This window comes from Cnephaeus nilssonii (assembly GCF_951640355.1).
Source record: "Cnephaeus nilssonii genome assembly, chromosome: 14".
In the NCBI taxonomy this organism is placed as follows: domain Eukaryota; kingdom Metazoa; phylum Chordata; class Mammalia; order Chiroptera; family Vespertilionidae; genus Cnephaeus; species Cnephaeus nilssonii.
Genome location: NC_137085.1, coordinates 6,801,562 through 6,822,909, shown reverse-complemented (window position 1 = coordinate 6,822,909; position 21,348 = coordinate 6,801,562). Strand labels below are relative to the sequence as shown.

The 21,348-nt window shown below is 60.4% G+C and overlaps 1 protein-coding gene across 1 annotated transcript in view; it reads left to right on the top strand.

Moving 5' to 3' along the window:
• The window catches only part of MVB12B (multivesicular body subunit 12B), a 140,117-nt gene extending 121,743 nt beyond the window's left edge, over nucleotides 1-18,374 (top strand). The window contains exons 9-10 of the mRNA XM_079790249.1: nucleotides 555-614; nucleotides 15,209-18,374. Of these exons, the coding sequence (XP_079646375.1) occupies nucleotides 555-614; nucleotides 15,209-15,295 (147 nt within the window). The 3' untranslated portion in view covers nucleotides 15,296-18,374. The remainder of the gene's footprint in view (nucleotides 1-554; nucleotides 615-15,208) is intronic.
• Nucleotides 18,375-21,348: the final 2,974 nt, after the last annotated feature.

Here is a 21,348-nt window from a genome sequence, read left to right as displayed (position 1 = left end):
ATATTCATGAAGTTATAGAAACACCCATCACAATGCGGTATTATTTTTCACCACCTTTCATTTCGCAGACGATCATTGATAGGCAGTGATTGCATTCACCTTGCATTTTCAAGACCTGGAACTCCCCCAGCTCCTTCCCTGGACCCTGAGTCCTGGAGGAGAGTCACTGCCTGCCTCCTGGCGGCCTCCGGGGAGGCGTGGGCAGCTCCAGCCCCACCGCGTGGAAGGAAAGCAAACGGCTTCCCACGTGGAAGGGGACGGGAGGGGCGTTACTGGGGACAGTCCCTGTCTTTCGGACGGCGTGACCCTCCTGGGTGCTGAAGGCAGATGACTAAGCAGCCCTCCCTCCACAGGGCACCCACCCCCCTGCCAGCCAGGCTTTCTGGAAGTGCCCTCACTGATCCCTACAGTGCCACCCTGACGGGTACCGGGTCCGCGGAGAGGGTGGAGGGAACCCTGGATCACACGGGGGCGTGAGGGCACGCGCTGTGCCCGACAGCCAGCCCGAAGGAGCCGTTCCAGTCCTAAAAGGGCGACGTGGTCTGTGCTTTCAGATGCAGCCCTTTGACCTGCTGGGAATCACCATCAAGTCTCTGGCGGAGATTGAGAAAGAGGTAAGACAGGGCGGGGAGGGGCTGGGCCGGCTCGCGCACCCCTGGGTCTCTCCTTGGTTAGGGATCTGCTCCAGATCAGGAAGGACCGGGGTGTGGGGTGCCCTTTGCAGAAAACCACTTCCACGTCACTCACGTTTATCGCTTGGAAAAAGCAACCCCCTTTTAATGTGTTTATTACTTCGTCAAGTATGCCCAGCCTCTCCTCGTCCCCCTCGGCCAGAAGGGTGGAAGAGGCGGAGGGGACCATCAGTTGTGCTTTATTTTTTGCTCAGTGTCTCAGCTTAAAGAAGGTGGGGGCTTGGGGAGGGGCTGTGCTGTGCCGAGCCACCAGGAGGGGCGAGGAGACGGGTCGCAGCCTCTAATTTAGAGGCCCGGCGCACGCCGCTGTGCGTGGTCAGCCAGAGCCCATTGGGCAGCCTGGTTCAAGGTACTTGGGATGTTTTTCTAATAAAAAGGGAGAACTCCACGCTGGGGGCACCTGTGCCAGCTCTGACGAAAGAGCGGAGAGGTCGTGGAGTCGGGCTGGGGGTCAGGCGTGCGTCCCGTCCCGAGGACAGCGCGGCGCGGCGCGGCGTCTCTGTGGGGAGCGGGTCGCGGAGCCGTCACGTGCTGCAGCCAGCTCCGCCGAGAGGAGCATTTGTCTCCAAGATGGAAACGGTAGAACCATCTCCATATCCCGGCTCCTGGGTTTTCTCCGGTGTGCCAGCGAGCAGAAGCGGGTTGCATTGTTGAAAGATGGCTGAAATCAAGGAGAATTGAGTCAATGTAGTACAACAAATTCCTAACCCTGTCCCAGCAAACACCAGACAGCGGAGCCCCCTTCGTCTTTGGCTTTCAGTAAACCATAAACACAGCCTGAGTGTCATCTATAGACCGGGGGGGGGGGGGGGGGGGGGGGGGGGCGGGGCGGTGAACTTGGGGGAAAGGATGGCTGGCTGCCACGCGGGAGCTGCACACAGGATCCCCGTCAGCCCCTCTCCAAGTCGAAGAGCCGGCCGGTCCCGGCGCCGGCTCAGCCCTGCCTGGGCGTGGGGGCCTCGTCGGTGGCGCTCGGTGTGGGGAGGGGAGGCCGCGAGGTGGCCCGCTCTGGCTGCAGGTGGTGACCAGGGCACAGCCGGGACCGTCCAGGGTGGTCGGGTTCACACAGGCGGGTCCAGCCCAGCCCCACGGACGGGCGGGTCACACCCCTCCGTTGAAAGCAGGGGTCTCCGCAGAACCGGCCTCCAGGGCTTTTCATGAATACAGGTGCCCTCGCCGTGGCCGGGTGTTGTGAGGTGGCACGTGCTGGCGATGGGGCAGCCCCCAATGTGGCCTTCGCCCCCCTGGGTCCCCGTGTGTTCAAGCACCTGCTGTGTGCTCAGCGCAGGCTCGGCTTCACCTGCAGCCTCCCTGGCCCTCACCCTCCCTGGCCCTCACCCTCCCTGGCCCTCACCCTCCTGGCTGACGCGGTGGGTGCCATTCCTCCCTGGCCCTCACCCTCCCTGGCCCTCACCCTCCTGGCTGACGCGGTGGGTGCCATTCCTCCCTGGCCCTCACCCTCCCTGGCCCTCACCCTCCTGGCTGACGCGGTGGGTGTCATTCCTCCCTGGCCCTCACCCACACGGACCCGGTGGGTGCCATTCCTCCCTGGCCCTCACCCTCCTGGCTGACCCGGTGGGTGCCATTCCTCCCTGGCCCTCACCCACACGGACCCGGTGGGTGCCATTCCTCCCGTGTCGTGGGCAGAAATGGAGGCTCGGAGGGTGGGGAAAGATTGAGGCCTAGTGTGTCACACTCCAAACCCTCTCCCTCATGACTCGAAGTCTGTGGCTCCGCGGACCGCGAGGGGCTGGTGAGGAGTGAGGAAGGGGGCCGGTGGACCTGGGTCCTGACCCGGGCCTTCGAGTCACGGGCGGTGCCTTGGAGGCACGCGATGGGGGATGTAGGAGAGGCCCGGTGCAGAGCGCGCATGTGGTGGCTCTCTCTCTCTTCCCGCTCTCAGGACTGAAGTCTGGCCCAGATGTGTCCAGCGGGCTGTCTGATCTTGAGGTCAGAGGCTCTGAGCGGAGCCGGTGGGCAGGCGGGCCCTGCAGTCCGCGCCCTGGGCCTGAGTGTGAGCCTGCCATTTCCTTTCTGAGCCTGTTTCCTCCGTGAAAAACTGGGCAGGAACGAAGATGCTTACCCTGCAGCATCCGGGGTTTGACTGGGCGTCAGAACGGGCGGAGCACGGCGCCGCGCTCCTGGTCCACGGGCCGGGGCGACAGTGCGAGTCCCGCCCCTCCGCACGCGCTGAGCGGGGACATCGGGTGCCCGAGCCGAGCTGTGTCTTGTTTTTAGCGATGGGTTAAAAACACACATCTGTGTTCTCTGCTGAAGGAAGTTGAAGTGGCGTTGAAAATGGGGGGAATGGGGAGAGGCTAGACACGTTCAGTAGGGGGTGACGCCGTCGCAAACGCCCGCCGTCAGGAAGCTGTGGAGTTCTGCATCTGAGGATTCACACGGGACACCAGCCAGCCGCGTGCACTTAATGGTGATTAGTATGTTGATGTCCATACACTTTGGTGAACGGCTCCATCTTCTGCAACCATATTCGAGGATTTTCTCCATAAATAAACCTGAACGGGCTCCTTCTGGCCCCTGAACCCAGCCTTGCAGGGGGAGCTGAGGGCCTGGGGGAGGCTCTGGGCCCCGGGGCCGGCCCTGGGCGGCTGCTGTCTCCTCCATCGGATGGTTTTGCTCCTTTTTATTCCCAGCAGGTCTGGCTGCTCTTGGTGGGAACGGGTGGGCCCAGGGGGAGGGCTGCTGGCAGCTCCCTGCTCCCCGTAAGCTGTTTCATCCCTTAAGCCAGGCCTCCTGCCCCCGAAGGTGGGAGACCCCCCTGGGCTTCATGCCTGTTGGTCCCCCTGGGTCCCTGCTCCCTGCTCCCTGGGGTGAGGGAATAGAGAGCCGCCCCTGGGGCCGCGTGAAGCATCCAGACCCGGAGGTGCGCTCTCCTGACGTGCGCTGCCTGGAATGTTTCTGAACGTAAGCCTGCGCCTGTCACTGCCATTTGGCTCTAGGACAGGCCACTCCATGCCTGAACCCCATTAACCTGTCAGCCTCGAGCCTGGGGGTCAGGGGCCCAAGGGAGCACTCCAGCAGTGCCCAGAGAGCTGCCCACCACAGCAGGGAGCCCCAGCCTGCCACTGAGGAACAGGTGGAAAGAGACGAGGTCACCCCGGTCGTGGGTGGGCCCCACAGAACCCCAGTGAGCTCAAGGGGCCGTGTGAGCGAGGACGAGGCTCCGCCCGTGGGCACCTGGGTGTCTGCAGGACGTGTGTGGGCTGTGGAGGCAGCGGAGGCAGCGGGTGCAGGGAGAGGACAGTGTCCGAGTGCCATGCCTGGGGTGCATGCCAGATCTGCCCCCAGGTTTGACCTGGGGCAAGTCTCCTGATGACCCCGCCCGCGGGTCCGAGCCCTGGTCAGCGGTCAGGACCGCCCCAGGGTATGGCCAAGGCAGGACCTGACGACGTGTCCTTATGAAAGACGCCCCAGGGAGGTCTGTTCTCAGGTCACGATTAAAATCAGTGTACACGCTATCGAGCAGATTTCAAAGAAAAAAATCACTGGAAAGGCAAAACGTCTCAACCCAGAAACACGCTCAGGCCATGCGGGTGGGTTGTTGGAAATGAACGAGGCCGCGGTTAATAAAAACGTTAAAATCTGATCGCTCCTGGCCCTCGGCCCCTCTTCCTGCGGCCACGGCCCTGCTGCCCGCATCCGTCCAGGCGCAGAGCAGGGGCTTGGCCAAGTAAATGGGTCCCGGGCTGGAGAGAGGGAGGTTTTGTTCCTCTCCCCTCGCCCCGGAGGCGGCCGGGGGCTGACCAGTGGCAGAACCTGAGGCCTTCTGCCCCCGCGGGCCCCTCCCCGGGGGCTGGGCAGCAGCCGGGGCCGGGGACCAGGGGCCGTGTCCCCCGCAGGCCTCACTGTGCTCCGCGGCCAGACAAAAGGCGCTCTCTCTCCTCGGGAGGCCGGAGGGGGTAGTTTTGCAGCCGAGCCGTGTGATGAAGCATCTTCCCTCCCGTGAGCTGGGCATGTAAACGCGCTCGTCTCCGCCGCGCTTTACTTCCCGGTAAGCAGTCGCCGTTGCTCCATCCGCTGGATTCCCGTCCAGGCAGCAGCTTCTGCAAGAATTCCCGCGTCGGTTACCTGTGCGGAGCCTGTGTGCCCTCCGCCCCCGGCCCCACCTGCCTCCCACAGGCCAGTCTGTCCTGGTCTCGGGGCCTGACGGCCAGGAGAGGGGCCTTGATGGGGGTAGATTAGCCGGCGATTCCTGTGATGGACGGGCATCCGGAGCGCCGGCCAGCCCCACGCACAGCCGTCTCCCCGCCTGCGGCCCGCCTCCCACGGAAGCCACGGCGCTCCCCTCCCTTCAGGGGTGCCGCACTCAGACCCAGCAAGGGAAGTGCTGGTCGCCCACCAGCTTCCTGGTGGAGCCAACAGCCTCCATTTTCACGGCTCTAAAGCCGAAGACAAGGGAGAGTCTAATTAGTGAGGGGACGATCTAATATTAATCACTCCCTTAAAAGTGACAAGGGAGGCAGTCCATTTAACCACTTAATTGCTACAGGTTTTTATGGGCTGCCGTTTGCAGGCGTATTTAATGAAGAAGTTACAAATCTGAGGGAGCTTAAAATTTTAATTTTATACCTAAATATTTTCCTTGTTCTCATGTTTGTAGTCAATCCTCAAGAGTGTAGTCACGTGGAATGTTCTTTAAATGAACATATTTGCTAACTGGCATGATTTCAGTTTTTAAAACATTGGTTCCAGCAATTAGGCATTTTTTTTCCAGTTCCCAAATGACTAGAGAAATTCGTCTTGATTATAATTGCTCTTAGCCACGCATATCTAATTTGTGTCTTTTTAAGCGTTAATTAGTAAACAGTCTGAGTTGACATCTTTATGTTTGTGTGTTGAAAAATGGGGCTTATTGCTTATTTAGCTTGGGGCCCGCTCCACAAGCATCTACGTCACGACATCGGGGGGAAGTTAATGGGATGCATGTGGCAGCTCGAGGGGAAAAGGATGTTTGAATTCAACTTTTGGACATGCCGTTTCCATGGGCTTCTGCAGGCCCCTTCACATAGCTGAGATTCCGTGTGGCTTCGGAACCTGCACGTGCGGGCAGGAAGGGAAACAGGAGATTTTTGTATCAGTAATGAAATGGCAGAGTCCCAATTTTATAAAAGCAGAATGTTCATATCCCAGCACAATTGTTCATTCTCTCGACTCTGGAAAGCTTTCATTGTGCTCGTTAACGTTAAAGAATTCTGTACAGGGGGAGGTCGCAAAATGTGTGGTCCCTGTGCACCATCTAGTGGTCAGGTCTTAAACTGCAACAGGAAATAAGCTGCCTTCTCTCCACCTGTGAGATTTAACCTTTTCACCATCCAGACTCCTTTTTCTTTCTTTATATTTCAGTACGGAAGCTGATATATGGGGGGGCGGGGGGGGGGGGAGGAGGGACAGAATGTGCCTACTTTATTAAATAAAAGTTAGTTAAGTAAATAGGAGTTAACCTGTCCCCCGCCCCCCTTTTCTTTACATTGCTCAAAGACAGAGCTGCCACCAGATTCTGCAGGCTATGGCAGAGTGGAGATAATCCCAGCCCAAAACAAAGAGACCTAATGTCGTTTAATGGATGGCCCTTCTGAAGGCACAAAAGAAGCGTTATCCTTACTTTGAAATCTGGGAAGCAGCTTGGGGACCACCTCAGGAGTCTGACCACCGTTTAGGGACCATTTTAGGCCAAAGACACGCCTAGTTCTCTCCCCATAAATCCTGGCAGGTCTCCTGGGCAGTTTACCATCCTGAGCAGCTCCCTGCCAATCAAAATCAACTTTTAACATTTAGTGTTTTCCCCCTGAGTTCAAAGGCTTTACATGTTTATAAAAATGCAAACATTCAGACACATAAACTTTCCCCACACTCCACTCCTGGGATACACACACACACACACACACACACACACACGCAAACATTACACGGGCTCACAGTACACACAGTATTCTGTCCCTTGTTGCACACTTACCGTGTACCTGGCACATCCTGCCACGTCAGTGCACACAGATCTGCTCCCTCCTTCCTGTGACTGCATGTTTCCTTTATGATAATTTACGCAATCCACCACTGACTGACTTTTGAGCTGTCCCAATTACTTGCTCTCACGCTGCTGCGGTATATTTCCTCGTACACGTGTCCTTGCTTCGCTGGGCCTTCTTTAGGACATACATTACCGTTTTCCTTCCCAGAGAAAGGAGTGTGCCTTCAGCATGTGAGGGTGCCTGCTTCCCACGTCCTCTGGCCACACTCCCCTGGCGTTTAAAAGTGAACATCTTGTCATGTTTATTGCTCATTTGTATTTCTTTTATGAATGTCTTCTGTTTGGACCCTTTGCCTAATTTCCTCTATTGCCTTCTTTAGCTTTTCTCATTCATTTTTAAAGAGTTCTTTCTGCTCTTTATAACAACCTTCTCCCTGTTCTGTGTACACACACACACACACCACTTTAACCAGCGGCTTTTCACCTTGTTAATAATATGTTCTAAATTTTTTCATGGGCAGATTAATTTTTGGCTTCAGATCATATTAGATGATTATAAAAATATTCACTCCTATTTTCTCCTACCCTTTTGTACTTTAATATATTAAATGCTTCTCAACTCCTTAATCCATCTGAAATTTATTAGAAGATGAGGACTAGAACCATATTTACTTTATCTTACAGTGTTAGCCAGTTTTCGTAGCATTGATTATTTTCTTCAGTAAATTTTAAATACTACCTCCATCATATACAGCCATGCACCGCGTATACGACAGTGGTCCCATAGATCGTAACGGAGCTGGGAAATTCCTGTCGCGTAATGACATCATAGCCATCCTAACGTCAGAGCACAACACGTTACCCACCTGTCTGTGGTTGGTACCACCTGCTCGCCAGTCGTACACAAGTGTGGCAGGTACAATATGCAGAGTACGTAAGCCTTGATGATGATAATTGACTGTGTTACTGGTTTATGTGTTTGCATACTCTACTTTTTATCGTTATTTTAGAGTGCACTCTTTCTACGTATACAGTGTTTGCTGAAGAACAGACCGTGCTCTGGGGCAGAGGCCGCATACGTCTCGTGCTTCCCGCACCGCTTGATTGTGCGTTTTCTCTCCTGCTTGACTCAGTTCCTGTTTGCACAGGCGGCAGCGCAGGGGCGGTGGGCTGTACATGCGGCCTCGGGGTCTGCGGGCTGCACCTTCCAGGTTTGTCTAAGTGCACCATGCTGTTCGCACAACAAAGTCACCTAACGACGCATTTCTCTCTTTTTTTTAAATTTCTTTATTGATTAAGGTATCACATATTTGTCCTCATCCCCCCATTCCCATCCCAAACCCCCCCCCCCCCACGCATGCCCCCAAATACTAACGACGCATTTCTCAGGGCGTATCCCTTCGTCAAGTGGAACGTGACTGTCTAGTTCCACGTGTGAGTTAATTAATGGACATTCTCCTTCACTCTTCTTTTCATCTATTACCACACTGTTTTCGGTCTTACAGCTTTGAGATAAGCCTTAATACATGATAGGGCTCTTCCCCCCCACCCCCAAATTTTCCTAATGATATTCACATGACTGTTCTTCCAGCTGAACTTCAGAATCGTGTTGGGGGCCGGGGGTTCCCAAAGCCCCATTTCGGCTCGTTGTGACGGTGAGGGCAGGATGGGGGGCCGCCATTCAGGGGAAGCGTGTCCGCGGGCCTGTGCTCCGTCACTCAGGGAGTAGAACGGGGTTCTGTGCAGAGCTCCTGCGCGTTCCTCCCGGGTCCTTCCTGGGGGTGTTGTGTGTTTGTGGCTCTTGTCAAAGGGATCTTCGCTCCGTTAGCTGTTCTGTTACTTGCACATCAGAAGCTGTTGGCTTCGCATTGCGTGCCTGGAGTTGGCTCTCTCGCCGCTCGCTATTCCTGACGGTTCCTCGGTTGCCTTTCGCAGGCGGACAAACCCCGGTCCCGGCCCCTCCTCCCAGTGTCTGTCCCTCGCCTGGTGCCTGCGCCTGGCCGGCACGGTCCGGTCACTGGGCCTCCTTGTCGTCATGTTCTCAATGCCGGCTTCTAATTTCAATATTGATCCAGAGGGTTACAGTTTGGTTTGTCATGTGTACGGACGTGTCCCTTTTTTTCTCGTGTTAAAGAATTAGCCATCTATTTTTATTTTCCTAAATGTTTTTATTAGAAATGGATGGTGGCTTTTGATAAATGCCTTTTAATCATCTCTTGAGATGCTCATTTTTTTCTCCACCAGCATGTTAATATGGTGGGTTATATTAATAGAGCTCCCAATTCCGAGTCTCAGGCTCCCTCCGCCCCCCTCTGTGGTCGCCGCGGCAGCCCCCCAGGTTGCTCCCAGTGGCCCCGGCATTCACACAAACATGGGAGCCAGGCCGGGCCGTGGGAAGCGCTGCGGCAGCGATGACGCCGGGCGGACGGCATTGCCCGCTTGGACACCGTCCTGGGTGGTATCGCTGCTCGTGCGAAACTGGAGTCAAGATGAATACCTGGTCTGCGCGAGTCCTTCAGAGAAGGGTTTTTCCATTATGTTTGGGGATCGTTCATCGCCCAACTTTTAAAGTGATAGCCCCCCAAATTGAACTTGTAGAAGATTACCTGCGTGTGGGTAAAAGTGAGCACGAAGATGAGCTGAGGGGTGGGGAGGCCCCGTCCCAGCGTGACCACAGCTTCTCCTTCTCCACCCAAACCAGGGCCAGAAAGCAGGATCGTTCACATTCTTCTGCAGACAACCTCGGAGAGGAGAAGTACAGACATCTGTGTTTTAGGCCAGTGGTCGGCAAACTCATTAGTCAACAGAGCTGCAGTTTGCCGACCACTGTTTTAGGCGATACACAGGGAAACTCTGAAATGCTGGCGCCGTGACAGGTGAGCCTGGCTGTTAGTGGACACAGAGTGGTGTTTATTTAGCAGGGGTGAGGAGGGCGCGGGGCTCTGCCCCGGGGTGGGGACGTAGGAGTCACCGCCCCCTGCGCGTCCCAGGTTTGGAGCAGGACGGGGTGACTGATGAGGAGGGATGAAGTGACCGGAGGCCTCAGAGCAGGCGGCGGCCCAGCTGAACCAGCGCATGGCAGGGCATGGAGCCCCAGCTGCTCACCGAGCCCTTCTTGGGCAGCTCTGTGCCCCACAGACATGGTTCCTGCTCCCGGAGCAGGTGGGCCTTGGGGGGCCTTGTCCAACCCCTCACCTAGGGCGCCCCAGCGGTGGGACGGGGTGGAGCTCGGGGCTCCCGATGCCGGGGCTGCTCAGGAAGCCAGCTGGGAGAGCCAGCACCTCCCCGACCGTGGTGGTCACAGGCCCTCCCCTCCGGCCGTGTCCCCAGCCCTGGTGGCCTGGGTCAGGTGGCTCGGCTCCCTGAGCCCCGGGTTGCTCACTGTGGTGGGAATAACAGTACCAGCTTCGAGGGGCGTGAGGATTTGGTCCCAACACTCACCCTGGACCCGGCAGCTCCTGCCGCCCTGTCACCTGTGGAGCCATAATCCAGGAGCCCCGAGCGGCAGGCCCATCCTCAGCAAACGAGGGCGGTAGCCAGGCGTGCTCCCTGCTCTGGGGAATTCTGGAACCTCCCCCAGGGAGGGGAGGGGAGGGCAGGCCTGGCTCCCCCGCAGCCCGGGCCTCTGCACGTGTCCAGCCCGAGGCGTCCCCTTCCCCAGGCTTTGAGGTGCCCTGTGGTGCCACAGTCCAGGTGCGAACAGGCCTCCCGCAGGAAACAGCCGGCAGGACAGACGGGAGGAGGCTGCACCAAGGCCGGGGCCTGCCGAGCCGGCTCCCCAAGTCCACCTGCCCCGGGGCCGAGTCCCCGCAGCCAGGCTTCTGAAGAGGAGTGCGGAGGACGCTGCCCGTCGCCCAGAGGGGCTGAGCCCTGGGTGGTGAGCACAGCAGGTCAGGGCCTGGGCTGTGCGGCCAAGGCTGGTGCCAGGCAGGGCAGGCTTGGGAGAGGCGGGGCCGCTGCTCAGAGCCCCGCCCCCTCCCTCTGACCGTGCAGGGACCCTCCGTGCCTCCAGGAGCCCACCCTTCCCTGGGCCCACCCTGAGCCAGGCTCCTCTCCGTGGTGTGGCCGGAGTCTGGCCCCTTACCTCCCCTCCACCTGTGCTCCCGGGCCTTCCCGGCCCCTCTCACTCACCGAAGCGCCCTCCGTGCTGGCGCCCATCTGTTCCACCCCCACCTCCGAATTGCATCCCCTGAGGAAGAGGATGAGACACTTGCCCGAGGCCTGCTGCCGGCCTGTCCCCCTGCCCCCGCCGGGCTGTGACCCTGTGCAGTCGCGCTTCCCCGCAGCCTCCACGTCTGAAAACTCGGGCTGGGGACACCCCGAAGCGCCCCCTTCCCGGAAGGGAGCTCTCTGGCTGACTGGCCGCTGGACCAGGGAGTGAAGGGGAGGGATGTGCCTTTTTCTGGGACAGCTGGGAAATGTTTCCAGGCAAATGCTGATGCCGGCCCCACCCGGCCAGGCCCCGCCCTGGGCTGGCTGAGCCTTTGGTTCTGAGGCGCAGGAGGGCGCGCCTTCACATGAATTGTCTTAGGCGAGATCGCCGCACCTTTGAGCGGACCCGTGGGGGTGGGATGGTCACCACGTTTGGCCAGTGAGGCGGGCAGGGACATGCCGGGCTCCAGGTGCACTGGAAGCCGTGGCCTGCGTCTCCCACTGCCGGGAAGCCGCCTGGCGCGACCACAGCCGTTGGGGAGGTGGGAGCTGTGCGCTGTGGCTCAGAGGTCTGAGGCTCCGTTGCAGGGTCCCCAGGCCCCTGGGAGGCCCCAGGCGGGGCCCTGACAGTGATGTCTCTTTCCTGGAGAGGCCGCCCAGGCCGGCTGCTGCTGCTGCTGATGATGATGCTGCTGCGATGGCGGCCGGTGCCCACCAGAGGGCGCCAAGGCCTGGCGCCGCTCCGCTGAGCTGGCTCTGCAAACCCAAATTCTTTTTAATTGAAAAATTTTTTAATTCAAAAAGGATTTGCTGTTTGTAGGCGAGTGCAGGTTTTCCTTATGCGGGAGACTAATGTCCCGAGTAAACAGATCTGGGCCCAAATCCACCTTCAAAGGGACTCGCTGTTTGCCCAGGGGAGAGAAAGGGCTTCCTAGTCTCTTGGGCAAACACTTCGGGGCCGCAGTCCCGCCAAGGACAGCGTCTGTGGGAAGGGTTATCCGCAGCCTAAGGGGGATTATGTCAGGGGACATATGTTGAACTTTGATTTGGGGAGTTAGAGAAAACAAGAGGGGGGTCTCCCTTTTCTCCAGCCAATAGAACCTAAAGGGGAAATCCCAAGGGCAGAGGTGGGGGGACACCGATCTGTGCTGCGCCCGGATCCGGCCCCGGGGGGAGAGGGGGGGTGGGCTGTGCTGTGTGCTCTTCTCCGCCCTCCCCTCCCCCGCCCCAGACACGAGAGGAGGGGGGATTTAGCAGTTCATCCTTGAAGGCCCATCTGTGCCTCCTTCCTAGGGACCCTGCCCCGACGCCTGGCCACAAAGACTGGCTCAGGACTCCCTGAGCCCCGGCCGGGAAGTGTCCTGATCCCGCTCCGGCCCCACCTTCTCTGCGGCCACCCCTGTGCCACCCAGGCAGCAGAGGGCTCAGGCCTCTGGCTGTGGACGTCGGGACCTACTGCCTCCCCTCCATCTCCCTTCACGGCTCTCTGTGCTGACCAGCCCCCACAGATCAGGCCTGGCCGCCTGTGTCCCCACCGCCCCGGAGCCAGCCCAGAGCCTGCCCAGCAGGCCCCCGCAAAGCCCCCCAAAGGAGGTGTGACGTCCGAGGGCCTGGCGACTGGCACTGCTCCCCATTTGAGAGTGCCTCGGCCCTGCTGCCGCCCCAGGCAGCGTCTCCCAGCGGGTCTCGGAGCCGCCGAAGTGAAGCCCCCAGCCTCCTGCACCCCCCAGGCTCTGGGTCCTCGTCCCAAGGGCTAGGCCCGGCCTCTTCTCGCCCCGCCTTGTGTGCTTTTCTTGAAACATCTTCACACCTGTCACTCCAGCTGCCCTGACCCCAGTGCTTCCACTTTCCACCCCTTCATCCCCAGTTCCACGTCTCCCAGAGTGCTCCTTGGCCACTGGAGCAAAGCTCTCATGTTCTCTCCCCCGGCCTTCTCTCCTGTGCACTCATTTGGGTCAGTGGCCCCGGCGTGCCTACCTTCCCCCTGCTCCTGGGGCTCTCTGCTGGCCCCAGCGCCCCGTGGATTAGCTAAGGCAGTCCAGGAGGGAACACTTGCTGCTGTGATGCACCTGAGCAGCCACCAAGTGGCGGTATTGTCCCAGACTTCGCCTGGAGGCCACTGCCTCCAGCTGCACAGGTCTGCCAGCCGCCTGGGAGCTGAACGGAAGGTCCTGGCCTGTGCCCTGGTCCCTAGAGAGCAGAAGAGTGACCGGCTGGTAACCAACAGACGTACCTGGAGGCCAGGCGAGGGTCCAAGGTACAAACCTCATCCCACCCTCACAGCAGCCCTGGGGGCGCAGATTGTGACTCCACCCTTTTTACTGAGGTGTAATTGACATAAACATGGTATTCATTTCAGAGGTACAACATAACGCTTTGCTGTTTGTTTGGGTCTCAGAATGGTCAGTCCGTCACCATAGTTACAGAATCTTTTTCTTATGATGAGAACTTATCGATTTACTCTTAGCACCTTTCAAATATGCAAAACAGTATTAGCCATCTCACCACGCTGTCCTCCATCCCCGAGACTTTTTATAAGTTTGTACCTTTAGGCCCTCCCCCCTCCTCCCCCCCCCCCCCCCCAGATCACCAATCTGCTGACTTGGTTGGGGGTTTTGTGTCTTGTTTTTTAGATTCCACACGTAAGTGAGATCATGTGGTATTTCCTCCGTCTGACTTATTTCACTTAGCATAATGCGTCACAGACAGCAAGACTCCATTCTTTTTAGGCTGAATAGTATTCCACTGGGTATACACAGGGCTGGGCCAAAGTGGGTTACAGTCGCATTGTGACATTCTGCTGAGTTACTAAAGCTGGTGTAATGGCCGTCACCGCCTGTCTTTTCCACACGAGCAGCCGTCCGTCGTCTTCTGCCCACCCCGCGCCACGCTCTCTATCCAGCAGCCGCTGCGGGCGCGTGGGGTGCTCTCTGCTCGGCTCCTGAGCGCACGCTGCCGTGAGCGCGGGCGCAGACAGCTCCGCACGTTCGTCTTTCACTTCCTGGGGATGGAGACCGGCAGCTTGTCAAAGGGTCTCCGTACTGCTGTCCTCCAGCTCACATTCCCACAATGCACGCGGTCCCCTTTCTCCCTCCTCACCAACGCTTGTCATTTCCTGGTGACCTCACTGCAGAGGGGAGTGTACTGAGGCTCAGAGCGGAGCTGAGACCTGCCCGAGGCCGCCCCGCAACCTGAGCCCCTCTGCCCCCTCCGCCCTCGGGGACAGGACGGTCAGCCGGGCCTCCCCCGCCCCAGCGCAGATCTGTGTCTGTCTGTCTGTCCTGGGTCAGAGCTGTGGGACTGTCGGGCAGGGGGGTTGAGGACACTATTAAACCTGAAACCCCCCAACTTCTAGCTGCTCTCGCCCGCTCGGCCTGGCCCCGGAAGTGCCTCCTGGGAGGGGTGCCGGGCAGGCTCTGCCAGGTGCCTGGCGGGAGCAGGGCGTCCGGAGCCCTCCCTGTGGGGGTGCCAGGGGATGCCCCCCTGCCGCCATGGCTCCACCCCATCTTCCTACCAGCCGCCCAGCGTCCCCGCGAGGTGGCCTCAGGCCCTTTGTATGATGATTCCAGCTGCTGAAAGGTTTCTGATCATCTTAAACGCTTACCGACCACCGGCCAGTGAAAGCTCCTCCTCCCACACCTGCAGGAGCACGTGGCCGCGTGGCCTCGTTCAGGCTGCTCCCCACGCCCAGCACCAGCCTGCGGCCCAGCTCCGCCCGGCAGGCACCCCGCACCTGCACCCCTCTTCTGCCCGCATGCCCTGCCCGACACAGATGATGCGATCCCACCTGGCCTTCGGGGTGAACCTCAGGTCCCCTGGCCCACAGTAAAGGCTCTGCCCCTCCTCCCGCTGCCCTCGGCCCAGGATCTGCTGGGTGAACTCGGGGGGCAGAGGGGGGCAGCCCTAGAGGGTCCTCGGCAGTCCATGAGGCCGCTCGCACACCCTCAGGGAGGAGGCGTGGGCAGGGCGTGTCCCGCTTCACGGAGTGTGTCACCAGCAGTGCTCGAGGGGCACGTGAGCGGAGCGGCCAGTGGAGTCCCCGGGCCTGGTGTCTGCGCTGCCCTTGGTCAGGTTTGGGCAGAGACCCAGGTCTGCCCTTGCCAGTGGGGCTCCCTCCAGGAGTGTGGCGAGGACCGTCGGTGGGGGGGCAGGAGGGCGCCCGGCGTGCAGCCTGGCACGCGGTCAGCTGGCGTGTTTGCCGCCGGCGTGGTGGCGGAGGCACTGCCGGTGCTGAGGTCCCACCTTGCGGCGTGGGGCGGGGACTGAGAGGGACCAGCCCACAGGGTGTCTGCGGGCACAGGCTCGCACCCACAGCCCGTGTGCACGCACAGGGCTCAGCGGCCCGCACACTGACTGCTGTCTGTCCGTCCCTCCGCAGTACGAGTACAGCTTCCGCACGGAGCAGAGCGCCGCCGCCAGGCTCCCGCCCAGCCCCACGCGCTGCCAGCAGATCCCCCAGTCCTGAGGCCCGGCCGCCGCCTGCCTCCTGCGGGAGAAGACGCCCGAGTGCCCGCCTCGCCCGCCCCCCTGCCCCCTCACTGCCCCACCGGCTCGGCGGGGCGACGCGGGCAGCTGAGCGCTCCATCCGGTCATCAGCCTGCCTGACATGACACCCCCCGCCCTGGGGACATTCATAACCTCGACTAACCTGTGTGTGCCGTAGTGACGGCTCCTGGCGTGTCCGTGTGAGGAGCAGTCGTCCTTAAAGCCCTCACCGGGGCCACCAGTGACTCCCTTCCCTCCCGTCGCGGCCACCAGCCACGGCCCCTCCTGGGAGGCCCGGGGCGGCTTTGCACAGGCTCCACGGCGCCGCCCGCCCGCCCCGCGTGGAACCGGGCCCTCGGCCCCCGCATCAGGTGCCCCAGCGTCTCACGACCCCGAGGAGGAAGAGCCGGGGGCCCGGTGACCGCGCTGGCTCCCCGCCCCTGTGACATCGAGCTGGGACTCGGCACTGGATCCACACACGGGACGCCCTGCGGTCGGGGCCGCGTGCCCGGCGCTCCCTGCCCAGGACGCTGTGCTCACCCCACACCCACGTCCCCCCAAGGGCTCGTCTCTGCAGGGCCCACGTGCCATCAGCAGTGCCAACTGCCTCTGCCCGGTGCCTGACCCCCTCACAGCCGCTGGCCCCCCAGGTCGTCGAGGAGAGAGGCTCTGAGCGGGCCCCTCGGCCCGCCGCTCCTGCCGGCCTCCGCTCACAGGACCAGCTGTGAACAGTCCGTCCGACCCCGGTCGTCCAGCGGGGCCGGCCCTGACCTTTCTGCCACAATGGCCAGTCACAGCGCCGCTGCCGAGTTCACCGCGACGCACATCCGCCGTGAGAACGGGCGCTTCTGCGCCTCACCCCAAGGGCCTGCCTGGCTGGCTGTTGTGTCTCCCATCTTGGGGGGTCACCAGATGGTTGGAACTTTGGACAGAGGTTGGGGGTGTGTCTGGGCCATGGAGAGCAGTGAGGTGCCCCCACCAGGAAGGCAGCACGGGGGAGCCACACCAGGGACAGACCCCTCCCTGCGGGCCCGGGCGGGCACAGGGTGGCCGGGTGCAACAGGAACCAGCCCGTTAGGAAGCAGGGCAGGGCGAAAAATACCTCACGCACCTGTCCCCGCCACCCCCTCGGTCTTCACTGTAATACCTCCTGCTTTCTGGGCACTGGGGTGTGGTCGCCTCGCCACCCCCAAACCTGAGGACACCCCTGGTGAGACGGGCCTTCCCGGGCCTCCCTTGCGGCCAGTGGAGGAGACGCAGTGCGGGAGCCGCAGGCCCCGGGGCTTTGGATCGGTGCTTGCCCCGGGCCGGAGAGAGCTGACAGGGCTCAGGTGTGCCCACGGGCATAAGCTATTGAGTTTCTGGGGAGTTAGGGGAACCCGTGGCCCAGAAAACGTGTCTACTGCTGCTTTGTGGATGGGTGGCTGTTCAGACCAGGTGACCTGTATAACTTGAAGGCCGACAGACGGTGGCGTCCAGCAGGCGGGGGGCGGGGGGCAGAGCCCCGATTCCTCCTGTCGACTCACGTGGTCCGTGCACTCTGACCTTTTTCACGGCCTGGTTGTGAGATGACCTCCACCAGGAGCACCCGGCAGCCCCTCCCCCGTGACGGACAGCTCAGCAGCTCTAATGGGACCTGGGTGAGGGCGGCCAGCAGTGAAAGGGGGGGTGTCCACAGCTCCCCGACATGCCCCTGGGGGGGGCCACCTGGCAGAGGCGAGCCGAGAGCCCTCCCCGCATCGCAGACCTAGTCTAGGGAGTGGCCTTGACTGAACATCACGATAAACGGTAGGCTGTGGTGGCTTCCAGCTGCTCCTAGCCCTGTGCTTTGCCTTGTGAGAGGGGGTGAGGGTGAGCAGGTGTGGGGGTGACAGGGCCCTGAGTTCTGCACAGGGTCTGGCTCACACCTGAGTGGGATGGCCTGCTTCCTGGAGGGCACTCTTCTTTCAAACCCGCTGCCCGGGGGGGAGGGGGGAGAGGGAGAGGGAGGGGGAGGTCCTCTCGGAAAGGTGAAGGCAGCAGCCCTCCCTTGGCCCCAGCCTCCTGCCCGCCCCCCCCCCCCCCCCTCTGAGAAGACTGAGCGGAGCACACGCCCCCTCCCTTCTCTTCCCTCTGACATCCGACCTCTCTCCGCGGCCTTGGAAGTGGCACGTGACGAGGAGTAAGTACCTGCTGCAGGTTGTCCTGTGAATTTACAGAAGGCTCCTCCCCACCCAAGTCCAAGAACTAATCTTGGCACAACCCTCCTCCACTTGGCGAGGGAAGAACCCGCCGCAGAAGGAAGAGCAGGGGCCCCAGGCTCCGTCTGCGTCTGCCCCCCGCGGGTGGGGTGGGGGACTGGCCTGTCCTTCGGGGAGGGCGGGCGCAGGGGCCACACGGGAACGGACGCTCACCAAGCCCTTACCCCTCGCCAGGCATCAGGCCGGCACCTTAAGCACATTCCCCCGTCACTCCCCTCGGAGAGCGAACACACCAGGAGTTGGATGGAGAAGCGGGACTGTCCCAGGGCACAAGCTGGTAAGTGGCAGAGACAGGGTTTGGAGCCGAGTGTCGTTCGGCCCCGGAGCCACGGTGCCAGCCCTCCCACCATAAGCACACGCCTCGGGAACAGGGCCAGCGGTGGACGCCGCCTCGGCGGGCCCCGAGCGAGGGCGCCAGCTGGCGACCCATCATTTGCCATTTGTGGGGAAGCCCACAGTTCCGCGGAGAGCCAGGGACCCCGAGGGCGAGGGCAGAGGGCCTGACAAAGCGCCACGCTGAGCAGTGTGACTGGCTCCCTGTCTGCTTGCCCTGCGGCCTGGAGGAGGCGGCCCCACGCCCCTGGCGCCTGCCCGCTTTCTCCGCCTGATGCTCGGCTGTCACCGCCCTGAGCCGGGGGCCTGCTCTCCCAGCGAAGGCACGGGCTGCCGCGTGGGCCGGGGCCAGTGCGCTCGCCGTAGGAACGCGTCCTCGCCGCGCATATTTATTCGAGGTGACTCCGGTTGACAAAGGGAAGTTTCACTGTGTGATCGTCTGTCTCCTTAATGTAATTTGTTAAATAAATGTTCGTTTTAACCTTTTCCCGGCTCGCTGCTGTCTCTGAAGCCACCTGATAGAGCACCCCAGGCCTCCAGCTGGTCCCAGACACAAAGAGCCCACGCCACCCCTGGCCTGCCCGCCTTCTAGAAAGAGCTGGCGGGCTGCTGGGCCGGTTTCGCTTAGATGGGCTGGTCCCACGCCAGAGCATCGGAGGCCCGAGAAGGGCCCACGCTCTGCACCGGCCTCAGGAATGCTCCCTGAGCAGGAAGTCCCGTTGCCATAAAAGCACGTGAAGCGTGTGCGCTTCAACGGGTCACGGTGAGGAATGCAGCCCTTTCATCGGCGCCTGCCCTGGAGCCCTGTCTGTGTGCGGAGGGCCTGGCCCGGCGGGGGACACGCAGCTGCGCGGTTTCGGCCCCGGCCCCGCTGCTCACCTGCGTGTAGGACGCCGCCGCTCCCCGCGCCAGGAGGGGCCGCAGGGCCCGGGACACGGCTCCCTGTGAGGAGCGTCAGGTCAGGTTTCACCATCAAAGCGCCTGCCTTTACCGGCGACCTTGGCATGTTTGGGCTCGACAGCACGGTCTGGGCCTGCCCTGCCTCCAGCCCTGTTCCTGCTGGGTTCCCGGGAGACCAGGCGACCCGAGGGTCCCCACAAGTGTCAGCGCCTCCAGCCCAGGCCCCGCCTTTGGCATCCCTCGGGTCTCTTCCCACAGCAGGAGGAGAGGAAAACCCCTCCTCTGGGGCCTGGGTTCTGGTGCCGTCCATAGCGTGTGCTGAGTCCCGCCCAGGGCCGTCACCAGCAAGTGCAAGTGGTGGCCTTGGGCACCCAGGACCCAGTCTGTCTGCAAGAGGCCTCGGGGGAGGCAGATGAAAGGGCGCTCAGAGCCCCGGAGAGGCGCTTCACACACTGGGCTGGGGGCAGCAAAAAACAAATCCACCCACAGCAGCCAAGGCCACGGCAGGGGTAGTCGCCAGACCCAGAGGACACTCGAGCCCAAAGCAGGACCTGGCCAAGCCTCAGAGGCCAGAGCCAGGGAACACCTGTCTCCTGTCTTGCCCACGCCACCTCGTCTGCCTCGCCCTCTCATTCCCTCGCCCTCTGGCTCTCCCTCTCATGTGCTCTGCACACCAGCATTCCTGGCACACACACACGTGGGTGTACATACAGTCACCCAAGTCTACACAGGCTCATTCAGAAGATCCAGAGGCAAGAGTCCCAGGTCAGACTCCGATTGGCCGGCCTGGGTCAGGTGACCCCTTCTATTCCTGGTAGCTCTGGCCCAGGTGGGAGCGGGAATATGTGATCACAGAGTACCTGGAGCCAGTTCAGGTTTGGGTCCCATAGAGGCATCTGCTACAGAGGAAGGCAGGACTGTGGGCAGAGGGGTGGGAGACCTTCCCAGGAAGACGGAAAAGCACCCCACCAGGACATCCAGGTGGCTGCTGGGAACTGTGAGGTGGGTGACGCATCATTCGTCCTTTCATCCATCCGTCTAGCCATCCAAGTTACGTGTGAGCACCTTCCGTATGCAGGCCCTGAGCCGGGCACTGGGGATTCAGCAGTGGCCTCCCTGTCTTCACAAAGCTGATGGTCTAGCCCCGTGGTTCTCAACCTTCCTAATGCCGCGACCCTTTAATACAGTTCCTCATGTTGTGGTGACCCCCAACCATAAAATTATTTTCGTTGCTATTTCATAACTGTAATCAGAAAACACAGGTATTTACATTACGATTCATTAACAGTAGCAAAATTACAGTTATGAAGTAGCAACGAAAATAATTTTATGGTTGGGGGTCACCACAACATGAGGAACTGTATTAAAGGGTCGTGGCGTTAGAAAGGTTGAGAACCTCTGGGCTAGACCATCTCACTCCACGCAGTGTGTACACACCCCAGCCATCTCTCTCCTACTTCTCCCCCTGCTCTGCCTATTTTTTCCAGACAAACTGGCTCATCCCTAAAACTTGGGGGCATCCCTGAGCCCCACCCTTGCCTTTCTCTCCCCCTGCTGCCTCCTCCCAGCAGCCGGGAGCAGCCGTGTCTTTATGCTTAGCTCCGTCATGGCCCATCTCCCTGAGCTCCAGTCACACAGTTCCAGCAGCCGCCTGGATGTCCCACCCTGACCTCAGCGTATCCCGAGCTGAATGTCCCATCTTCCTCCTAACCCCAAGTGGCTCCCCTTCCGACATCTCCACCTCTGGAACAGCGCCACCACCTCCCCCAGAGTCACCCACGCCACCCCGGGAGCCATCTGGGGTCACCCCCATCGCCAGCCCATCTAAATTGGTTTCCAAACTCGTCCACTATTTTCTCTTCTCGCTGCTCCTTTTTCAGTTCTGGCCCTCCGCTCTCCTCACCTGGGTTACAGCCATTCCTCCGCCTCCCGGGCCTTCCCCTGTTGGCCATTTCCCACCCCGCCAAGATCCATCTAACAAGACGTACCATGCTTTGCCCCTCGCCCTCAGGATGAAGTCCAAGTCCCTCCGGTTTCTGCACACCACCATCCTGCGTCTGACCTCCACCTCCCATGCCAGCCTCAGCTCCCAGTAATCTCCCTGCTCTATTCCTGGTTCCCTAAACTCTGTGCTTCTTTGCCTTTGCATATGCTATTCCCTCTGCCTAGAATGCATTTTCCTGATTTTTCTGCCTGGTAGACTCCTATTTGTCCTTCAAAACCCTGCTCATACACGTCCTCCGTGATGTCCTTCTTGACCCCTTGGAAGTAACGGACACCCCACCCAAAGCCGCGCCATACATCACACATTTGATCCTCTCATTAGAGTATTTGCTCCTGGAGGAAGGGGTATATGTCTCGCTTATTATACTGCCCTCCCCGCCCACAGAGGCACTCAACCTGAGCACCAGCACAGGCCTAGAACAGCAGCTGGTGCAAGCAAATACTCTGAGTAAATGTCCTGAAGCTGGTGGGGAGACCGGACTCAACTGCTGAGAAGCTCAAGAAGAACGGACTCCAGAGGCACTTGCTGTGAGGCTTGTGGCCACTCCAGGGACCG